We start from the raw sequence: 20748 nt of genomic DNA on the forward strand, positions 1-20748 counted from the left end.
GAGGCAGGGCTGGGGGGGGGAGCGAGCACCCTGCGCTTCTCCAGCCTCCAGGCGTTGTCTTCTGCTGCCATTTCAGCCCAGCTCTTGTGGATAAGGACTGTTCCTAAAGCTGTGCTTCAGAATATCTATCCTTATGTGATTTTTTGGTATAGAAAGGTGTAATAGCCAAAGAAGTGCTCCACAAGCCATTAAAGGGTATTAGTTATTTCACTAGATGATTTTTTCAAGAAAAGCCAACTGTGCAATTAACATGAACTATTACCATTGACACGATAATATGCCTAGCTCTGTAGGGCTTACTTGACCTTTCTGAACATGACAGATGTAAAAGCATTTAAGTTTTTTTTTCCTCAAACTCCAGAATAATAGTTCTAAATTTTTTGCAGTCATAAACAGCCAAAAATAGCTATCCCTAAACAGGCCTAATATAGAATAATTTTCTTAAAAAGTTTTCCTTCCTGTTTCTTAATTGGAAACTTTCACCCAAAATACAAATTAGAGCCATCAGTTTGATTTGAGGTACAGTAACTGTGAAATACCAAAGATAAAATTCTATTTCTGGTTTAGCAACTCTGTTAATAGATTACTTGTTAATACTTGTGTCAAATCCTACAACTGAGGATTTCCGATTCTAAAGTGCCTTCTGTTCAAGCATCAACATCTGAGAATGTCTGATTATAAAAAGCAGAAATATTCAAGTCAATGACACACCAGTTAAGTTAAACTACATATTGATTGCAGAGTAATTTATAATTGGTGCCAGAAGACCAGACAAGTGAAGCTTTTCCACATTCCTGGTTCTGGTTATGTGGAAGGTCCCACAGAGAAGAGAAAAACCCAGCTCAATAAACTCGACTCTCACATTTATATTCCATAACAGTATAATATAGAGAGCTCTGGACCTTTCAAACTTTTCTCAAATTTTGACAATTGGTTTGGTTTTTTGTGGGTTGTGGTTTTTTTTTTTGGGGGGGGGTGGTGGTGGTGGTGGTGTTTGTTGTTGTTTTGGGGTTTTTTTCCTGCATTCAGGTTAAAACTTGAATAGTGGATTGAGCAGAAATGCAGAACTATAGTGCTCTTCCAACTACATTTTTAAAAATAAATAGAATGCCCACTTCTGCATAGATTTTCAGCAGCAGTGTTCATCCACTGCCGATCATATACCAAAGATAAAAACTTAATTAGTAGCCCAATTCATGGAAGACTGGTAAAGCCTTAATCAGCACAAGAAGTTCAGACCAGCATTAGTTGAACTTGGCGATGTCCTTTAAATCAAAACCCGTATGTAGACAGCGCTGGGTCTACCACTAATGCTGACTTTGGAACCACGTCCTTCCCCCTGGGATCCAGCCCCTTGGCTGTGCTGCTTAGAGCCAGTAGCGAGCATCAGTCCGGTTGCTGAAACTACAGAGAAAGATGCAGCTGTGTATCTTGGTGTTGAATACACACACAGAGAGCACAAGCAGGGGTATGACTGCCTACAGTATGAACTGCCCAAGTACAAAGTGCTTACAGTTTCTGAGCAGCATCTCAAGGGAGTTACACGGGGACAAATTCAGGCCAAGGAAGCGAAAATGGTTAGCAAGAGAAAGTACGTATGAGGAAGGATGGAAAGGGAGCATCACAGAAACGTGCAAAGATAAAACATGCTGAGAAGCTTCATGTTTCTACTCTTCAAGAACTGGTAGTTGCAAGAGGAGGGAACTTCCTTCAAAAAAATACAACTTAACCCATAAAACTTATCAATTACTAGGCACAATTAAAACCATCTGCATGTTTATTGTCGGGTATTCTGTAATTAATCTGCTGCAGACTTCTTGAATCTTGCAGTAGTAATTCTAGGCTACAAGAGATTTGGATAGAGCTTTGCTGTACAATGCTGATGCCTATTAATTCTTTTAAGACAGTGATTTAGGAAAAAGGGATATTAAATTTACTCAGTATGTCAACATTTCAAAAAATAGCAGATGACATAAGCCTTTTGTATTTAACACAGTTAGGAGAACAGTGTTGTGCCTAACATTACGTTGAAGAAATACTTCAGAGGAAAATACAAACCTTCGAGCTACATAACTAGAACAGGACTCCCAAGTACTGTAAGAATACAGCTGCATTCAAAACACCACACTGAAATAAGTGAAGATAAGGATTTGCTTTAGATGTTTATTAATCCAAGGAGATCTTCCATAATAGAAAAGACAGAGGCTTTAAATTTCCCAGCTCCTCCTCTAGAGTTGCATTATCCTTGAAAATGGAATGGATAAGTGCAAGTTCTAGGAGGAAGATCAATTTTAAATTTGACATAAGTGTATCATGGAAATTGATATATTGCATCACAAAATGCACTATCACCACCAACAACAATGCAAAATTGTTTTGCAATTTATATAAATACATTTCTTGGAGCAAAGGAAAGCAAAGTTCTAGATCCATTTTTAAAAAAGATGCTCCTTGCTAACCAGTCTAGCAACACATAAAAGCACCCTTGAAATAAGACTATTCCTCACACCAAGATAAAAGTCTTCCCTTGACTTGTGACTTGAAAAATATAACTGTTCCAGAAATGACAATGGTACTAAATTGGTGATTTTCCCCTCATTTTTTTCATCTGCTTTGTATATAGAGCCTGCTCACTGCTGCTCTGTCTTATCTTCTGCCATGAGGCAAAAGTGTCTCATCTGTCCTAAAAGGTTCTCTTAATTTTTTGGGATGCATAACAGGATAAGCAGATACCCAACAAGCAGATGTTCAGAAATTATTTATGTCAAACTATGCATTTTTCAAGGTCAAGGAATGCACAGGAAAAGGCATGCTGTAATTATGTCTGTCACCTTTTTCTACAAAAATAAAACCTTGTCTAGAGATTATCTTGAGGCCGGAGTACACCTGTACGTGCTCATGAGTTACACATTTACAAAAAAAAAAACCAACCCAAAACCCACTTCTGCTATATGTACTTGGCCAGTCAGCTAAAGATTCAAAAGTACTACTGTGGTTCTCATACCACTACTATAATGGATACTCTGATTCAAGGATTCTTTTAGGCTTTTTTCACATCAGGTGCAATATCCATCCTTTTCAGTCCACAATTTGCTTTTAAAGTATCCCTTTGGTATTTGGCTAGGGCAACGTGGCATTATAGTCCTGGCTCAGTCTCACATTAGCACTCTGTGCGCAGGTACTTGTATTTGCCGAAGAAAGGCAGAGCAGAGAGGAGTGACTGGAAAAACCCATTACGCCTGCCCAGAGAAGCGCTAGCGGTTGTGCAACAAATGGAAGGAAGAGCATGGTGCCGGTCAGCTCATCAAGGAAACCCCAAAACCATGAATTCCTGCTACTCTGCTGATGCAAAAAACCACACCACACAAACCAATTTTCTGAAGACTGCATTTTGAGTATCATAATATATATATGTGCATTTCATTTTTACAGATATAAACTCAGTTTATTTTTAACCTGTATTTAAATTTTGGAAGGCTTACATTAAATTAAGGTAGCTTGTTTAATATCAATTGTAACAGCAGGTGACATTTTTTATATAAAAACAGCCAAAAGAAAAAAACCCTAAACATTTGATTTAAAAGACCTGACACCAATGATCTCAAGGCAAGATCAAAAACCTATGGATTTTTGCTTTTAGAAAAGAAAAAGGGGGCATTTAAGCCAACCCATTCACAGCATCTCCCTGCTGGCTTCTTCAAACAGTGGTTTTGATAGTGGTCCCAGAGGGAACTGTATTTTGCCTTTCCAGCTAAAATACTAGTTACTATAGCAACTTTGAAGGAAGAAAATTGTGGCTTCAAAAATGAAAGATTGGCAAAACTTCAAATATGCTGTCTGGATCAGGCAGACAACAGCACACACTAATGCTGGGAGTGCAAAAAAGAGGGGGAATGAAATGCAGGAGTAGTGCACCTGCACTACCACGTGCCAGAAAAAAAAATGTTTTGCAAAGTTAGGGGAAACAATTGCATTCATAGATGATAGCCCAGATTAGCCAAATTAAACTGTTGTCTTTTTAACAGATTGCATATATAGATGGTTCATCCACACACTTCAATCGACTCTTAAAAGCAGAACTTCACATCTTATTTACCTGCTTTAGAGAAGATAACTTTTCCCTCAGTGCTTACAGTACACATTTGTATCCAAATTTCACCTTGTACAGCGAGATCTTTAAGAAAAACAAAGGACACAGAGGGTGTTGCTATTTTTTTTTTTAGCAGCAATGAAATATCACTAACCCCTTTTTACATAACCGAATTCAAGTCACAACCAGAGGTGACTGCACCACAAAGTCACCAGGTACAAAACTGCTAGTTCATTTTAAATTAATAACTTGAAATTATTTTCCCCAATACATCCCTTATTTTTTATTTTTATTTTTTATAAACAGCAAACATTTTGCTATTTTTTGTACATAGGCTAGCAGGCTTGTTTCAATATGAAAGTGCTAATTCATTTACAGATTTATCAGTTATGTAGTGCTACATTAAGTGTCCAATATTCTACATATGAACAATCTTGATAAATGGAAATGATGAAGATTAAGTAAGGCTATCTGATTACCTTATCTTATTTACATTAAAAGAATAAACACCCAGTAGGAAGGGAGAAAAAGGAAATAAATTGGGCAAATACTCATACTGCCACAGGTGTAAAAATTAAGTCTGCCTTCTAGCTTGTACTGTAAATGAGACATTTTAAATAGTCCTGCAGCCCATGCCTATTTTTTTCCTCAGAAAAAGAAAAGCTGCCTTCATGACATCCCCTCTTGATTTCCAATTTCCAAAGTGTGTCATTTGAAGCTTTAAATTCAGATTCTTCCTATCTTCAAAAAAACCTCTTGTTTGCTTTCCAGTATTAGGTTGCATGATCAGGTCCCACATCTGGGGATATTGTCCAATCTATTGATCAATTAGTTTAGAGTGAGTTGTAGATAACATGAACCAGTTCTGGAACCACTATTGGGAGGAACACAAGCTCTTCACTACAATCACACAGTAGCAGGAAAAGTGATAATTCAATTCATTCCTGGGGCAGGGCCTCCAAAATTAAATGAAGTTGGCACAACTGGAGCATTGAATTTGTATCCTCCATGCTTTTCAATCATTTTGGATTCTAAAACAAAACAAAACACAGAAGGAAGATATTTTAGTGTGTGTGTAGGGGGAAAGACAGATTAAGATTTTGTGACTGACCATTTTGAGTCTCTCGGAAATACAGGTTTAATCTGGGGTTACCCAAGAAAGTAATGAGCACCCACAAAGTGGAAATGTGCCAGGCCCCAAACAACAGATTAAGTGATTATTTATTTATTTATTTTATTTTCTCAATGTTGTTATAGCTATGCTTAAATGAATTTATATTTTTAAAAGCCCACACATGAGTATGTAATTTTCACATTTGAGAAACAAGACCTGAATGAATGCTGGACTTCTAAACTTGCTAACAGGTGCCCAGTTCTTTCTGATTAACATTAATAGACTTTTCAGTCAAATCAACAACGGAGCACACGTACAAAAATGCAGTACACAAATACTAGCTAAATCTTCAGTGTTCCTTATCTCCATTCAACAATATAAGCAGATATAGCCACTGAAACACCAGAAACATACTTTTTAGTATACATGCGTTCTCCCCCACCTCCCATACCCAAGCAGATAATTTAGAGTTTAGGTTACTAGACCATATAACATAATGCTGAGAGAAAACTACCAATATCACTTTTCCTTTTCAACCAAACCTTAAGATCTTTAGGCATCTGAGGTCCACATAACTATCACTGCAACTAACAGTGATAGTTAAGGTGTCTGGTTTTACTATCTGCCTATTCCATCCTTCAAAGACTACTGCAAGACTCGTTTTTACAAGCTTTAATACATGGACAACTGAAAATTAGGTTGGTAAAGGGCAGATAGAAACGTGTATCTACCTTTGCGACAATCTGGATAATGCAGAAGGAGGTATATATTAATGCCAGTTCAAGATAACAACGCTTATTAATGTCTTTTTTCCAGTCTAAAAGCTTTATCCTACCTCAAAATAGTTGCAATCTCTCTTTTTTCTGGGAATACAGGACAGCCTGTCTTATCTAGAGGATCTACATTTTGTCTCTGTTTCTTTGGAAACAGGCCAGAAAAATGTTGCATAGCTGATGAAGGACAGGGGGAGAATATCACTGTGGGAGCATTGCTTTGTTCCCTCCCAGCTCCATAGCGCAGAGAAGACAAATCTCTTAGCTTATGGAAATTCTTCTTAGCTACATTAATGAGAGATAATGATATTCCAAATCCTTCTAGCAGGATGTTCTATATGTGGTAGGCAGCCTAAATGGAATATCAGTACACTCTGATAGTATACAACAATTTCCTAAGGATCTAGTTGCTTAAGTTAAACTTCACAGCCTGAAGCTAACTTACTCTATGAATAAGTAGCTGGAAAAAAAAAAAAATATTCTTTTTCAGAAAACGCACAAGTAGTATATCATTTCATCAGTATGTTGTCTACTGCCTAACAGGGGTTACAGTGAAACTGTATTTTATAACCATTAGAAGTGGATCATTCTGGACACTTAACAAGCTTTGTGAGGTAATTTAGGCTATTTTCTAACAAAGCCTACTTCTAAAATGTGCATTCTCACTACCAATCTTTTTACTGAAAGGTATCTGAAGTTCCACTTTGAAACATCTTGTAGTGATTGCTCAGTAAGATGCAGGATATGAGACTGGACTGATGACTCAAAATTCAGCCTTCGCTTTAGAGAGTGATCTATATTTGCTTAATCTCAAACACCTGTGAAAACTTGCAAAACAAAGAAAGAAAACTGAAGATCTGCCTGCTTCCTATTTTTTAAACTGTATTGAAGAATAACAATCAGAAATACTTAATAGGCTTAATGATAGAGCTTTACAGATGGATACTACTTCCATAATGTGGTGTTTTCCCACCCGTAGAATCACTGTCTACCTCAGCTGGACTAGGGCACATCAGGAAATAATTTATCAGCCACTTAATATGTTTGTTACCACACCTAGAGTTCATCCACCTTCAGGTAATCAAATAAATTATTTTCAAATACAAGCAATTATGACAAATATGCTTTTATGTACTTGGCCACTTCATTAAGACATTTCTATTATTCCTTACACCTGTGGTATGCCATACAATTTGTGCATTGAGGCTTTATGACCTGACAATCTTAAGAGATTTCAGACATCTCTGGAGTGTAAACCAACCCTGCTTTGATGAAGACATTATCAGGCTTGAATTATAGGCATTTCCTGTATTATGCTTCTTGAGCACATAAACAGCATTCAATCAGCAACAGCAGCAATTAACAGTATAAAGTGGGAAAAATACCATGTGCTGCCCGCCGCTGATCTGCCAGAGTTGCTATGTCCTGCAATTGTTTTCTTTGCTCTTCATTAAGACCCTGTGTCAAAGCTTGGTACCACACAGGGTTACGATTCTGAATTGCTGCAAGAGAAAGAAAACATAAGCAAAAGGAAAGTGTTCATTAAAATGTTCTGTAACTCAAAGCTTACTAACTAACTACCATTTTAATCTGAGTAACATTCTGTTAGGGTTACACAATTCAAGACATTAAAAAACCACTAATACAACCTCTGACCTCTTCCCTCCCACCATAAATTCATTCAAGCATCTCCTCCTGCTCTGAAAGTTTAATGATGGCTTCCCCTTTCCAGAGAAAGAACTTGTTCAAAGTACATATTGGAAAGCCTTTCCAAGCCTTTTGGAAGCTTTCAACAGGTCCTAGTTCCCAATGGTGTATGCTAAAATTAAGTTAAAATATAACTTGTTGACCAAGAAAGGAAATAAAGTTACTCACTCTGAAAAATGGTTTTAAATATCTGATATTCATCAATAGGGTTGTCTTCATCATCAATAATTGTGGAATAGCCTTCCAAAGCAGTCTCTTCAGCATCATCTTCTTCCCAGTCTTCATCATCTCCATCTTCACCTGCCTGTTTTGCTAGAATTTCTAGATATTCTTGACCATCTTCATCAATGTCATCTTCATCACTCCCCAATTCCTCTGAGTTAAATATCACACACAAAAAAAGTTTATCTCAAGAACAGTAAGAACAACTCTTTAGGAAGATGGCTGATTATGCAAAACAGACAATGGAACTGATAACAGTATTGTGCAGACTAGAAAGGAAGAAGCTCATTTAACTCCTCTCCTGGAGTTACAGTCTTCCCACCCCCCTCAGACACTCTTCCCTTACTTACACCAACTGTGTAAGTGGGAAAGGAAAATTTTATTGCCATAAAAACATACAGAAAAATGTATATACAGATAGTTTGGAACAGCACTTGATAAAACTTCAAGCAAAACAGTATTTGTGCTCCAAAGAAAGTCTGAAATAATTTGATGAAAACACTTTTAAAGGCACATTCAGAAAGGCTGTTGAAAAGAATGCTTAGAAATACAAAATGTAATAGTATGAATGATGTATAATGAGAATAGTCTGGAGAGTCCAGAATTCAACAGCAGAGGTCAAAAAGAAACTGGTCTTTAAGTAGATAGATGAAAACCTACGGATATTCCTTTGAGTGTGCAAAACTGTTCCAAACAATCACTCACAAAGACACCAGGCTGATGATGGAAAGATAAAACTAAAAGCTTAAGCAGAGTACAAGGAAAGGTGGAAGAAAGAAGTATGGGGAAGCTGTAGGTAATTCTGAATTTCATATAAAGAAAATGGCAAAAAACGTGAAAGTTTGTGAAATGACTATGTGAAGAAGGAAGTTTATAAAGGCTGATGAAGTTGAGATTATGTTAGTCAGGGGGGAAACAACAAACACACAAAACCAAGAACTGTCATTTTCCATACACAGCTGAAAAACCAGCAGCTCACAGGACAGTTTGTAGCATATAATCCAAACTGTACAATGGATTGATTTGAAGGATTCCTGGAAACTCTCTTCTACTGACTCTTACCCCTCACTCAAATGGGAAACATGCCCCAGTAATAATTCCTTTAGCAACAACAGCATCCGCACACAGAAGCTAGCTTGATGTGACTTTGAAGGGACTCAGCCTAGGGAATTAGTTTTTAGGAGGGACTGGAAAGTCAGTCAGATATACTTGAAAGTCATTAAAAGATGTCCAGTGTTCTACTGCAGCTTTCGATTTTTTAAATCAGGGAACTGAAGAATTCCACAAAGGAATTCAGCATCTCCATCAGAAAAAATGAAAAATACAAAATAACAGTGGTATTTCAGTTGCCATACCTGTTTCCTCATCTTCTTCAGCTTCATCATCATCATCGCTGTCATTTTCATGCTCTGCATGACAGGCATATGCTCTTTTCAATCCATTAAATAAAAGGATAAAAGCTGGCAGGATCTGGCCAGCAACTTGATTTAAAACCTGTGGTATTTGCTCCAGATCAATGAGAGCACACAAGCCAAGCACACACATCTTTCTATCATGAAGTCTGCAAAACAAAAGAGTAAAAAAGTTGCAAGTTTTGTTATGGTTTACAAGCAGGTAACATAGAGGTATATCACAGAGAATAATTCTTGAAATTAGAAACACTTACCCCAAGAAACAGTCCACATCATTAAGCCACTGTGTTATGAAGTGATTAGTGACAGGCTCCACATTATTGGGAAAACGAAGATTTTCCAATGTATTTAATAGTAAATGAGGATTGTAATACAAAGCAGCTATGGCAACCTGGAGGCACATTGTTCTCAGTTCACTTGTTTTCACTTCTCTGGTCAATCTCTCTAACGCAGCTTCCACAAATAAGGGTATGCACTGAAGAGTGAGAACCATTACAAATTCAGTGTTAAAAAAAATACATTTTGTAGTTCTGTATTTCACACTGAAGTTGAGAAATGGCATAAAACCAGTCTGGCATATAACTACAGAGGGCATAAAATAGGAATAATTTTTAATCGCCAGTAGAAGTCATATACAAAGATGAAATGAAAAGGTGAAAAGATTTAATCTACTCTGAGCACATGGATTTTGTGACATCATGCACAGTAGACACAATTCCTTGATCTATAATCCTGTGTTTTAAAAATGAAAACTAGAGGAAATGCGTACACTAGGAAGTCCAGAAAAATCAACTTAGTCTTTTTTAATATCCATAACAAAGTCAAGAGATCTAACATTCCAAGAAAACAGCTATTCAAAGTAGTCTCTTCAGAGATGCCACACTGAAAAAAAAATTCGCTACAGGAGATTTTCTTTCAAATAAATTAAAAATTGACGTTTCCAGGGACCATATCCACAAGTATTCAAAAGCATCCAAAATGTTTAAACAGCTACTATACAGTGCTTGTCATGTACACAGCAGAAGCACACAAATTCACCTCTCAAATTCCAACTTCCATATGTGCATAATGAAGTCCCTGTTTCCTCTATGACATTAACTGGGATTGTAGGAACTTCATTCTTTTTATTTCAAAGCTATTAGCTTGACAGATTGAATAATTTTCAGGCAATATTCACTAGAATTAACTTACAATATAATTAATTGACTTTTAGAACCAAGATGCTCCTAAAACAGTACCCTTCAGATTCATGAAAACACTTGAGTTTTGCAGTGTCCTAAATCCTGGAGACAAAGTGTGCAGTAACTGTCTCTGCAGTGCTGTTAACCGGGTAACAGTGAAGTAGAAGACAGGATTATTAGTCACACTACACAAACTTCTTGGATTAGAACTCATGTTAATATATAATCAATTCAATATTCAAGAATAAAACCTCTTTAAAATATTAGTCATAGCAACCAAAGTTGTTCCCAACCTGATCAATGCCACGCCCTTTACACTGAAGAATAATTACTTCTAACAGCTTTGCTGCATGACATTCTGCATCTTCTCCAGCAACTCCTGTAAGGACCTGAAAAATACAATTACTGTTGATGATATGCCTTCAAGAAGTATTTTCTATATACTGCTTTGCTTTGAAAAGCTGATATAAACTTACCCACTCTGTTACAATGCTAGCATAAACATTCACCAGTGAAGCAGCCAAATCTACAGCAATGGCTCAGTATCACAACTACAGACTCAAACATCGCTGAATGTGGGTAAAACTAATCTACATGTACAAACATTCAATAACTCTTACCACAGTAACTGTGTACGCATCAGCTGCCATTTTGCAAAGGTTTATTTCCATACACAAAACAAAAATTCTTCTTACACTCTCATGTACTGAATTTTGTAAAACATTGTATTTACAAGTTTGGGATATCCAGTAGGAGACCATGCAATACCTAAAACTTCTGTGTTAAAGATTCACTGTGCTCAGCTAATAAAATGTTAATCACTAAGACGTTATAACAGGCTAATTTTCTTTTTTATATATATAAAACGTTCAAGTATTTACAATCAGCCTAATCAGCCTGGTTACAACTTGTTTTCAAATAAATGCTAGCAACTGTTATTCACTACAATATTTTAAAATCTTCAAAAGAATTACTCAAGAAATACCATGGGCATGGCAGCTGACAGTTCACCATAGGTCTCACATAGACAGAACACATGATATCCAGAAGTGGAAAACTGAAATTCCCACAGATTACTATTAGAGATTATAAAATACTAACACCATCTTATAAAGAAGTATTCATTGCCTCACACAGGGCTAACATTCTGGAAAGCTTTGTATTCTACATATCGATTGGATAAAGAAAGCCCAGTTGGCAGCTACCTATACAGAGGAGCTGAGAAGCTAAGTTAAATACAGAAACACTGCCCAAAACTGACTGGACTGAATCAGAACTGCATTCTGCTCCCAGCTTTCATCATTGACTTGGCATGAACTTGGGAAAATAACTTCCTATTCCTATCCCTCTACTTTCCATCCCTACTACACTTGTTTTAGCTAACAGATTTAAGACCTTTAGCATACATATGTGGTATCCTAGCCATAGTGAGGCTACAAAGCTCAGACAAAAGAAACCATCTACCTTTTGCAATATGCGTACATGCTTTGCATGCCCGTATGCACAAAGTGTATTATGCAAAACACAAGTGCACAAAAACCTGGGTTGTTTAATCTGCTTTTGTTGTGTATGGCTTGTTTTTCCCTTTTAGCAAAAGCATGTATCTATAATTTGATGCAACCTCTTTAAATTTCTCTGTAATAACTTAATAATTTGTGGAATCGCAGAGGATGTTAAATAGCATGATGCTTTAAGAGCAGACATCAAAATTCTTCAGTTTCCCAGTCTGCTATTGTGGAAAACAGTACTAGGTTTAACAGTGTATTACTTCAGAGATCGCAGGTTTTGTACTTACCTTCTTGCACATACTGTAGATCATTTCAAGATATTTTGTGTCTGACAGAAGTGTATCTGTATCAACAGTAACATAATTATGCAAGAGAGGCATCATGTCTGTATTAAAAGAAGAATGATCACAGTTAGATATTGTTTGCATCTTTTATTAGACAAGTTGTTAAAATCGGGTTGAAATCTATGTATTAATAAGTCAATTACAGTTCTTGTTTAATGTTTGTCAAGATAAGTGTGCATCTACTCACAGATGCCTTAGTAGAACAAGTCTGGTTGCCTAGCCACAGCAGAATAAAATACTTACTGAGTGTAACCTCACTTCAGTGTTCTAATATTTCAATCAAGATGCAATTCATTCTATGGTTGAAATCACATACATGAAACCATTTGGCTTTCTGATTTACTTATATTACTTACCAGTAAAATAATCAAAACAGCGGAAAGACTTCAAAAACAAGAGGAAGAAGCTGCCACATTTGTGCAGAAACTTGTTGACAGGTCAGACTATGAGCCAAGGAAAAGATCTCCTCATAAAACTCTAAAACAAACAGAATACAGGTAAATCTAATGCCAATCCTATACACTTAAAAAAAATAAGCCAACAGAAGTACAGATACCTAATACATGCTGCTGCAAAACTGTTCCAATCACTTGCAAACAGATCCCTTCCAGCTGCTGGGTAATCTGAAAAAAGGAGATTTATGACTGTTTTCAATACTTTGGAGTTTAAATTAAACATGTTAAAATAAAATTACTCAAAACAGTTTCTATTTATACAATGTAGTCTTCTAAAAACAACTCAAAATTTCTCACATTTTAGAGCACTAAATGTATAAAGCAGCACTCTCAGCTAAGGATTTGTAAGATAGCTTTTAATATGAGGTGGTTTTGGAATATTCTTTGAATACAGGAAGAATCCCATTAGAAGGTATCCTTTAAAATGGAAAGCCTGACAGTAACCCTATGCAACAGTTCAGTCCTATTAGAACAGTGAGTAAATGTATATATCAAAGGGATAAGCAACAGAAGTTGCAAGAAGTATTTGCTGTTCTGGAAAAGTGAAATTTAAAAAAACAAATACCAAACCACCTCCCAAACCTAGCTTAAGATGTTCATACGGTATGTGGACAATGAGTCTAAATGCTGGCCTACAGATTCAGACACTCTTCCCAATCAGTATTTATTAGTCCATGGAACAGCTAACAAAACAGTTATTAAGTTGTTTAGGGCGCTTACCTTGCACAGGGACAAATAAGGGTTGAGTTTCTGGTCTTAGCTATGCAGAACAGGATTTGAGACTAACCAGCTAAACACCTTATCTCGGCAAACACTGGTCATCCTCTGTGAGATGTCTTTAAATACAAATGTTTACTGAACAATGTTTTACAATGGAGTTCCTCAGGACTAGCATATTGTTACACAAACTTTTCATTTAGATAGCAAGAATTTGCTGACAAAAACAAGTATATGAAAAGCGTGCTGAGCAGCTTTAAGAACAAGTAAATGAGCTGAACTGGTTCTTGGTTTATTGCATGGCAGCACTGGATTCAGCCCTTGGGCATTGAGAATTTGTATTATGCTGCTTCCTTAGTAAAGTCTTCAGAGCCCTGAGAGTACAATTTATTACTGAACTGTTTAGTTACTAAAAAACTAAATGTATTTATCAAAAAACAGTAGCTGACTTTGTCAAGAAGGATTTTAATCAGCAATAGCATCTTCTGAACAAGCTGTACTCTGGACAGAAGTTTTCATCACACTGGAGAATTCTACAGTGCAGATCAGGCAGGTAAAAAACCCTGTAATTTAGTATAGCCATAACAGGATTTACAGACATTGATTCTGTTGCAGAGAGCAAACTAAGTCAGCAGAGTCAATGTTCAAAGCTAACCAAAGTTTTATCTATTTTCTTTGAAGGGAAGACCTCATCAATTCAGATGGGTTTTTCCAGCTGAGCTGACAGAGTTCCATCTGTTAGAGCAAGTTGCTTCCACCTATTTTTACAAGAACCTGGATTCTTATGGGAAATACTGTGGCAACATTTATGCTCTATTACCAATGTGTAGAAACGTTACCCGCTCTGTTACAACTCTGTTGCAGGACAAGTACTTCACTGTTTTCTGTTTTAAGATATTTTTAGCTGAAAGGACAGTTTTTCAGATAACGATGTCAGGAACACTGGAACTACAAAAGACTTTCAGTGTCTTAGACAATACATATTAGCTCTAAAGTAATTTTTACTTACTTCCTTATGATCTTCAACTACACTGAGAAGTGTATCAATAGTATTCAAGATTCCCATTGCTGTCACTGCTTTGTCATCACTGCCCTCTTCATCTGGTCCAGTCTGGATCACCTGATTAAATGTCATTGCCTGCAAGTAACAGCAAAACAACCCATAAATATGTCATTTAATGAGGACATGCTTGGAGATGAAGAACAATTGTACAAGTCTGTTATTCTGCATTATTTAAGGAGGACTTCTGCTAAGAAAACGTGTATGAATATTAGAAGGTGAGTGCTCCATTCCAGAGTTTGTTTTCAAGATTGATAAAATTTGAATGTTAAGCCATTTGAGCTGTCATCCTTTATCCATTCATGAACAAAAAGATAGAAATGACATTACTTTCCACGCAAAAGAATACATTTTCTATGACTAAGTTTTTCTGACACAAGGCTTAATTGGTAGCTGAACTAGACTGGATTACTTTGCAGGCATTCCCAGAGAGGACATGCAAACAATTTAGTTTTGACTCCAAGGCAAGGGCTTTTAACAGGGAAGGACTGAGCTGACCTCTGCTTTTGAAACCATTAGTACAACATGCTAGATATAGCCATTCAAGCTCAGAATTTATCCCACAGATTCAATTTTATTTTCACATTACATACAACTTAACATTATTGTCACACCAAATATTTCATTAAAAATCTGCTCTTCAATTTCCCATTTTAAAAACAGAAAGCCTAAGTCACATCGAAGACACCACCTAAAATGTGCTACCAAAGTTCTTATTAACACTATCAGGAGAAAATACGTATAAAGATTTCTCAAACGTTTCTACAATTCTTCTTAGAAATTGTCCTGGTTTCAGCTGGGATAGAGGTAGCTTTCTGATTAGTAGCTGGTACAGTGTGTTTCGGATTTAGTGTGAGAATAATGTTGATAACAGGCTGATGTTTCAGTTGTTGCTAAGTAATGGTTACTGCAAGTCAAGGACTTTTCTGTTTCCCATGCTCTGTCAGCAAGCAGGTGTGAAAGAAGCTGGGAGGGAACACGGCCAGGACAGCTGACCCAAACTAGCCAAAGGGATATTCCATACCATGGAATGTGATGCCCAGTATATAAACCTGGTGGAGTTGGTCGGGAGGCGCAGATCACTGCTCAGGCATTGGGTGGTGAGCAATTGCATCGTGCATCACTTGTCTTTTCTCGGGTTTGGCTTCTTTTTTTTTTGGTTTGGTTGGGGTTTTTTGCTATATCTCTTTTCATTATTATTACTATTATTATTGTATTTTATTATCATTATTGTTAGTATTATATTATATTTTACTTCACTTATTAAACTGTTCTTATCTCAACCCACAAATTTACTTTTTTTCCAATTCTCTTCACCATCCCACTGGGAGAGGGGAGTAGTGAGCGAGTGGCTGTGTGGTGCTTAGTTGCTGGCAGGGGTTAAACCATAACAGAAATTCCCATTTAGTTCAAGTTATGAAGCCACTGTTGAGAAAAAAAGAGTCTAAATGTAGAAGAAAATTACCTATATCAATGCACTTAAGCAGACTGGAGTAACAACAGCTATTGATCGATGGACAACTATCTTAATTTTAAATACCAATCTTTCACATATTAAAAACCTTCCCAAGTCACCAGAAAGTCTTACCAAATGCTGTGTCATTTCTACTGCAATTGGGGTAACTTCTTCACTATATTCACAGATCATCTTCTGAATCACATTAGTAAGATCATCATTTTCAGTCTCTCTTATAATATGAAGTAAAGCTTGCATTACAGGTCTAATGAATGGAGTAATATATTCTTTAGCTGTAAAACAAGCAGAAATTTTTGAACTGACATTCTTACAAAACTACAGTATCAGTATAAGAAAGTCAACACATAGTGTATTAATATTTAGTGCTTTGGCATTAATACACCAAAACTATGGGCAGCATAAATCATTATAGCAATACTAACACTCAAAACAATTTTTTAATAAAAGGTATACTAAGAGGATCACAACTGAAGTATGAAAACCAGAGTTCTACAGTCTTTACGGAGTGCAAGATTATTTAATCAATGCAAATTTTCATTGAACAGGAAAGGGTACAGAACATTTTTGTCAAATTAGCCAAAATATTTGATAAAGAATTTCCGTTTGCTTTGTGGCTTTTACACCAGCTTCAGGAATAGTAAGCAATGTAAAACCTGCCACAATAAAGACAACTTTTTTTAAAAAAATAAATTTTAACATGAATGAATGTATGCTGAGACAGATATGCTTATATTGCCACTGCATTTCTGATTCAATTATTAGGCGTTGTAAAACTGAATTTATTGCGCCTTGAAATTGTGATAACGTTATTTATAAAAAATATAAATTTTTCCAGCTGGAAAATTCCAGTGATTACAAATTACAATTGCAAGAAGTAAATTAACATCAGGAAAGAAGAAAACAAGTCTCCCTAAACATCGCAGTATTAAGGCCAATCCATTAAAGCTTGCTGTAGCTTTAAGAAAAGTGGGCTACCTTTCTCCTGATTACTGATCAGAACTTGAAGTGCTATTGCAGCTTCCACTTTCACAGGCATTTCTCTATCATCTATCAGACACCGTCTTGTGAGTTCTAAGGCTGTCTGGAGATTCTGGTCACTCTTAAATTTGACTTCACAAAAATAATGAAGAACCCAACAAGCCTGAAAAAAAGACATTGAACAAATTCAGAGTTACAAAACCTACTAACAGGATTATTGACTACTCATATACCCATAACATATGCAAATTATTAAATCTGAAGTACAAGTACTGTTGAATAAAGATACTGTAAAACTTTTAAACAGACAAAGATGTTTGAGAGTGTGGAGGCTGGCCAGTGGGAGGCTTGTCTTTCGGACATCACTAGACCAGTACTATGATCTCAAGTTCATCTTTGGCCACAGGTTTTGTGTGAGCAGTACAGTCTAAATGCAAAACACAAATAGACCATACCACCAGACACAGATGGAAAACTATGCACACAATTCTGCAGCCATTTTAAAACCACACAGTAGCTATCTATAATTGCACATAAACACTGATACTAAGTCTGAAATAAGCAAACAATTTATTACAGAAAAAGTATAGAAAGGAGTGCATTTGTTAGAGGGAAACATTTAAAGAATATTCCTAAACTCTTGATTTGGAACAGACAGTGTATTTCAACAGTAAATCTTATGCTTTCTTACCCGTGCTCTCATGTAACCCAGCTCACTGCTGAAGAGAGGGAACACATGATTCTGCAACATATATTCCATCTGATCTTTATATATCTTCTTCTGTCAGAAGATGAATAGAAACACATCAGTTAAAAACTTTATCTAAAAATGCATTTCTGATCCAATAAAAAAGTCACATATAAAAGCATGAACAGCATAACAAAACCCTCAGACTTAACTTCACCCTTTATTAAAGTCTATTAAGCAACAATGAAATGCTGCATCAGTAACTAAACTTGGATCCTACATGGACTTGCATAATTTTCAGTCAAAATAGTGACACTTTTTTCCCCTGTCATTTTTTGACTCCTAGTGACACTTTTTGCTTGGCAGTACATTACTCTTGATATCAAAAGCAAAAGTGGTCAGGGAAACTTCTCAGAGTTGTGGTCCAAATACAAGTCCATGCCCTGCATCTTTTTTGCAACCATTCTAATTCAGCAAGGTTGCTAATTTCACTTTATTTTGTCTCTTCTATACACAGAAAAGATATCATTAAATCAACAGCCTCTCTCTGGATGGATTTTTTTTCCTTTCTTCCACAAAAGCCAGGAATGTAGTTAAGTGTAGCACAGGAAATGGTGTAGCAATTCTTACTAGAAGCAGAAAACTTAAAGGAACTTGAACCAATAATCTGAACTTGAACATGACCTAATAAAAATTGTGTAATTAAGCTGACAATAAAACCAAAACAATTAAGTTCAATAGCTTTAATAAAAAACTGGCAGCAATTCAAAAATTTGTAAACTCAACAAAGAGCTATTCTCATTTCTTCTAAGACACAATATGTGAAAAATAGGATAAGAGGGGAAAAAAAAAAGAACCAAGGGAACCAGCAGATTTGTTATGCTTACTTTTAGGAGAATTTCAGCCAAAGAACCGATCATATGTAAAGCACCATCTTTCTTACGAGGGTCAGCATTTGGTTCCGTAAGGATCTGATAACAAAAGCCCATTGTCTTCTGCAAGACCTAGATTATGTGTAAGGTTAATCAAAGTATTTCAATCAATCGTCTCAGGTACCATTCTCAGTGCTCTGAAATGCTTGAATCTCTTAATAACCTGCTCCAAGTCTGGAATTTGGATAATGTTTTATGTCTTTGTTATAAACATACAACTTGCCTGCTAGATAGGTCATTATGGAATTAGCAAATACAAAAATCACAAATACCAGTGCAAAATAATGATAAAATTTAGTCTATTATGATATGACAGAGAGCAGAAAAGTAAAACTTTCATTAGTAGTTCTTTCAGCAAATGGAGACTATAAAATAAATCTAGTTAACATTATATTTAAGTAAAATCCTTTATTAGCTTACCTCTTTCCTTTTACTACATGATGTAAACAATAACGTCTGAGCAGCAGTTGTTGGTGAAATGAAGTCTTCAAATACATCTATTAAGTAAATGTAACAGCTATAACTTTTGGTCCATTACTACAGTTCATGATCCTAATATAATCTAATGATTTAACAGGAAACAAAAGAGTAACAATTTTCCTTTTTTTTCAGATGGTTAATCATGTTTTCTTACTACAGATATTCCAAGACCAAACAACAGTAACACATGGTTGGAGATTCCCAATACATGTTTCACCTTTTTCATAATCACTGGCTCTACAGGTCTCATTTGAAATTGTTTGTCTTATTTTTAAAATAAATATTTTGTAACAGTAGAAGCAAACACAGTGGTCAATTTTTGACATATATTTGATTTTCTGTACAGGCAAGCACACATAATTGAGTTAAAAATGCTCAGTGTCTTATTTCTCTGCAGAAGAGGATTATCAGAGCCTTGTATAATACCTGTACTATTTACAGGTTTGCCTCTGACCTGAGGGATAAGAAACTCCCAAACCCATCAAGATTCCTTGTTCTAGCCACATAAAAGTCCTAGTGGAGGGAAGAATTTGTTCAGGAAGTCTGAAGTGTCTTCTTTCTTCCCCAGCCTGAAAGGACTGCATAGACTTACAGTAAACCCCAACAACAAAGCAGCAAGCCACAGAAGGTGAAATTAGACAAGTGTGGAATGCTAGGTTTACTTCATAATGTTTCATTTACTGTTACGGCAAATCTGTTCTGAACTGTGCCATGTGTGAAATTCCTTAAGATCGTAAAAACTCCAGGGCCTGAAATATTAGCTGCTGTAAAGCATAACCTTTTAGTAACATTAAACTTATGTAATTATTGTTAGCAAGATCTGGACTGTTTGACTTGTAACAAAAACTTTGTAACTGTCAAAATTAGCTACTTTTTCAGTGCAGAAACACCTGTGTTCATTGTTGATTGTCATATGTTCGATACCTGTCATTTCCACCAGTATATCCAAAAGTTAAGTATATGAAGTTATATTATTTGGATAATACAAACTGTTTTTCTTTCTTTTTTTTCTTTTAAAGATTAAAGCCAACTCTATTTTCACAAAAAACTATAAAAATCCCATCTTTGTGTGAAGTCATATTTTAACATGAGTAGATTTCAAATTCTCACCAAATTTCATGCGAATATATTCATATGGATCTTCTTGCCAAAGCTCCTCATCAGCATCTGTATAGCACATCAATGGAAAAATAACATCTTGGATAATTCCCTGCAATTAAAAAAAAGGTTAAAAACAGACTAGCCCTACTAAATCAATCTCTACATTCTGTCCTGTATTTCACAGACTTCATCCATCCTGTCACTTCTCAAAAAATGGTAATGTTCTAAAACTATTTGGACACAGTTGATTTTATGTGCTACCTTACAAAAAAGAGATCTTTTAACTTAAGGTAGAGCTACAATACAGAGCAAGCTATCAGGTTTGCCTTGGATAATGGTATGTGCAGATGATTCAATGCCATAAATTCAGTAAACACCATCTACAAGTTTGCTGTGTTACACTGTAATCCTTAATATACTAAAGCAGAAAGGACTGACAGCACAAAAAGCAATTAGCTAGCTTTGCTCATGCATCAAGGTAATCTTCACCAAACAGGTTTACACTCTTT

At 36.0% G+C, this 20748-nt stretch overlaps 1 protein-coding gene across 1 annotated transcript in view; it reads right to left on the reverse strand.

Annotated features, from left to right (window-relative positions):
- Positions 1–3373: 3373 nt before the first annotated feature.
- The window catches only part of LOC104160079 (importin-7-like), a gene marked incomplete at its 5' end in the record, with an annotated part of 28891 nt that continues 11516 nt past the window's right edge, over positions 3374–20748 (reverse strand). Inside the window, 17 exon segments of the mRNA XM_009698139.1 lie at positions 3374–5121; positions 7363–7479; positions 7853–8059; positions 9262–9467; positions 9573–9793; positions 10793–10888; positions 12295–12392; positions 12708–12724; positions 12726–12828; positions 12908–12974; positions 14533–14661; positions 16172–16332; positions 17036–17201; positions 17730–17819; positions 18614–18730; positions 19079–19155; positions 20249–20348. Coding sequence (XP_009696441.1) covers positions 5024–5121; positions 7363–7479; positions 7853–8059; positions 9262–9467; positions 9573–9793; positions 10793–10888; positions 12295–12392; positions 12708–12724; positions 12726–12828; positions 12908–12974; positions 14533–14661; positions 16172–16332; positions 17036–17201; positions 17730–17819; positions 18614–18730; positions 19079–19155; positions 20249–20348 — 2070 coding nt within the window.

Source organism: Cariama cristata, unplaced genomic scaffold (assembly GCF_000690535.1).
Source record: "Cariama cristata isolate BGI_N322 unplaced genomic scaffold, ASM69053v1 scaffold8184, whole genome shotgun sequence".
NCBI classification, from domain to species: domain Eukaryota; kingdom Metazoa; phylum Chordata; class Aves; order Cariamiformes; family Cariamidae; genus Cariama; species Cariama cristata.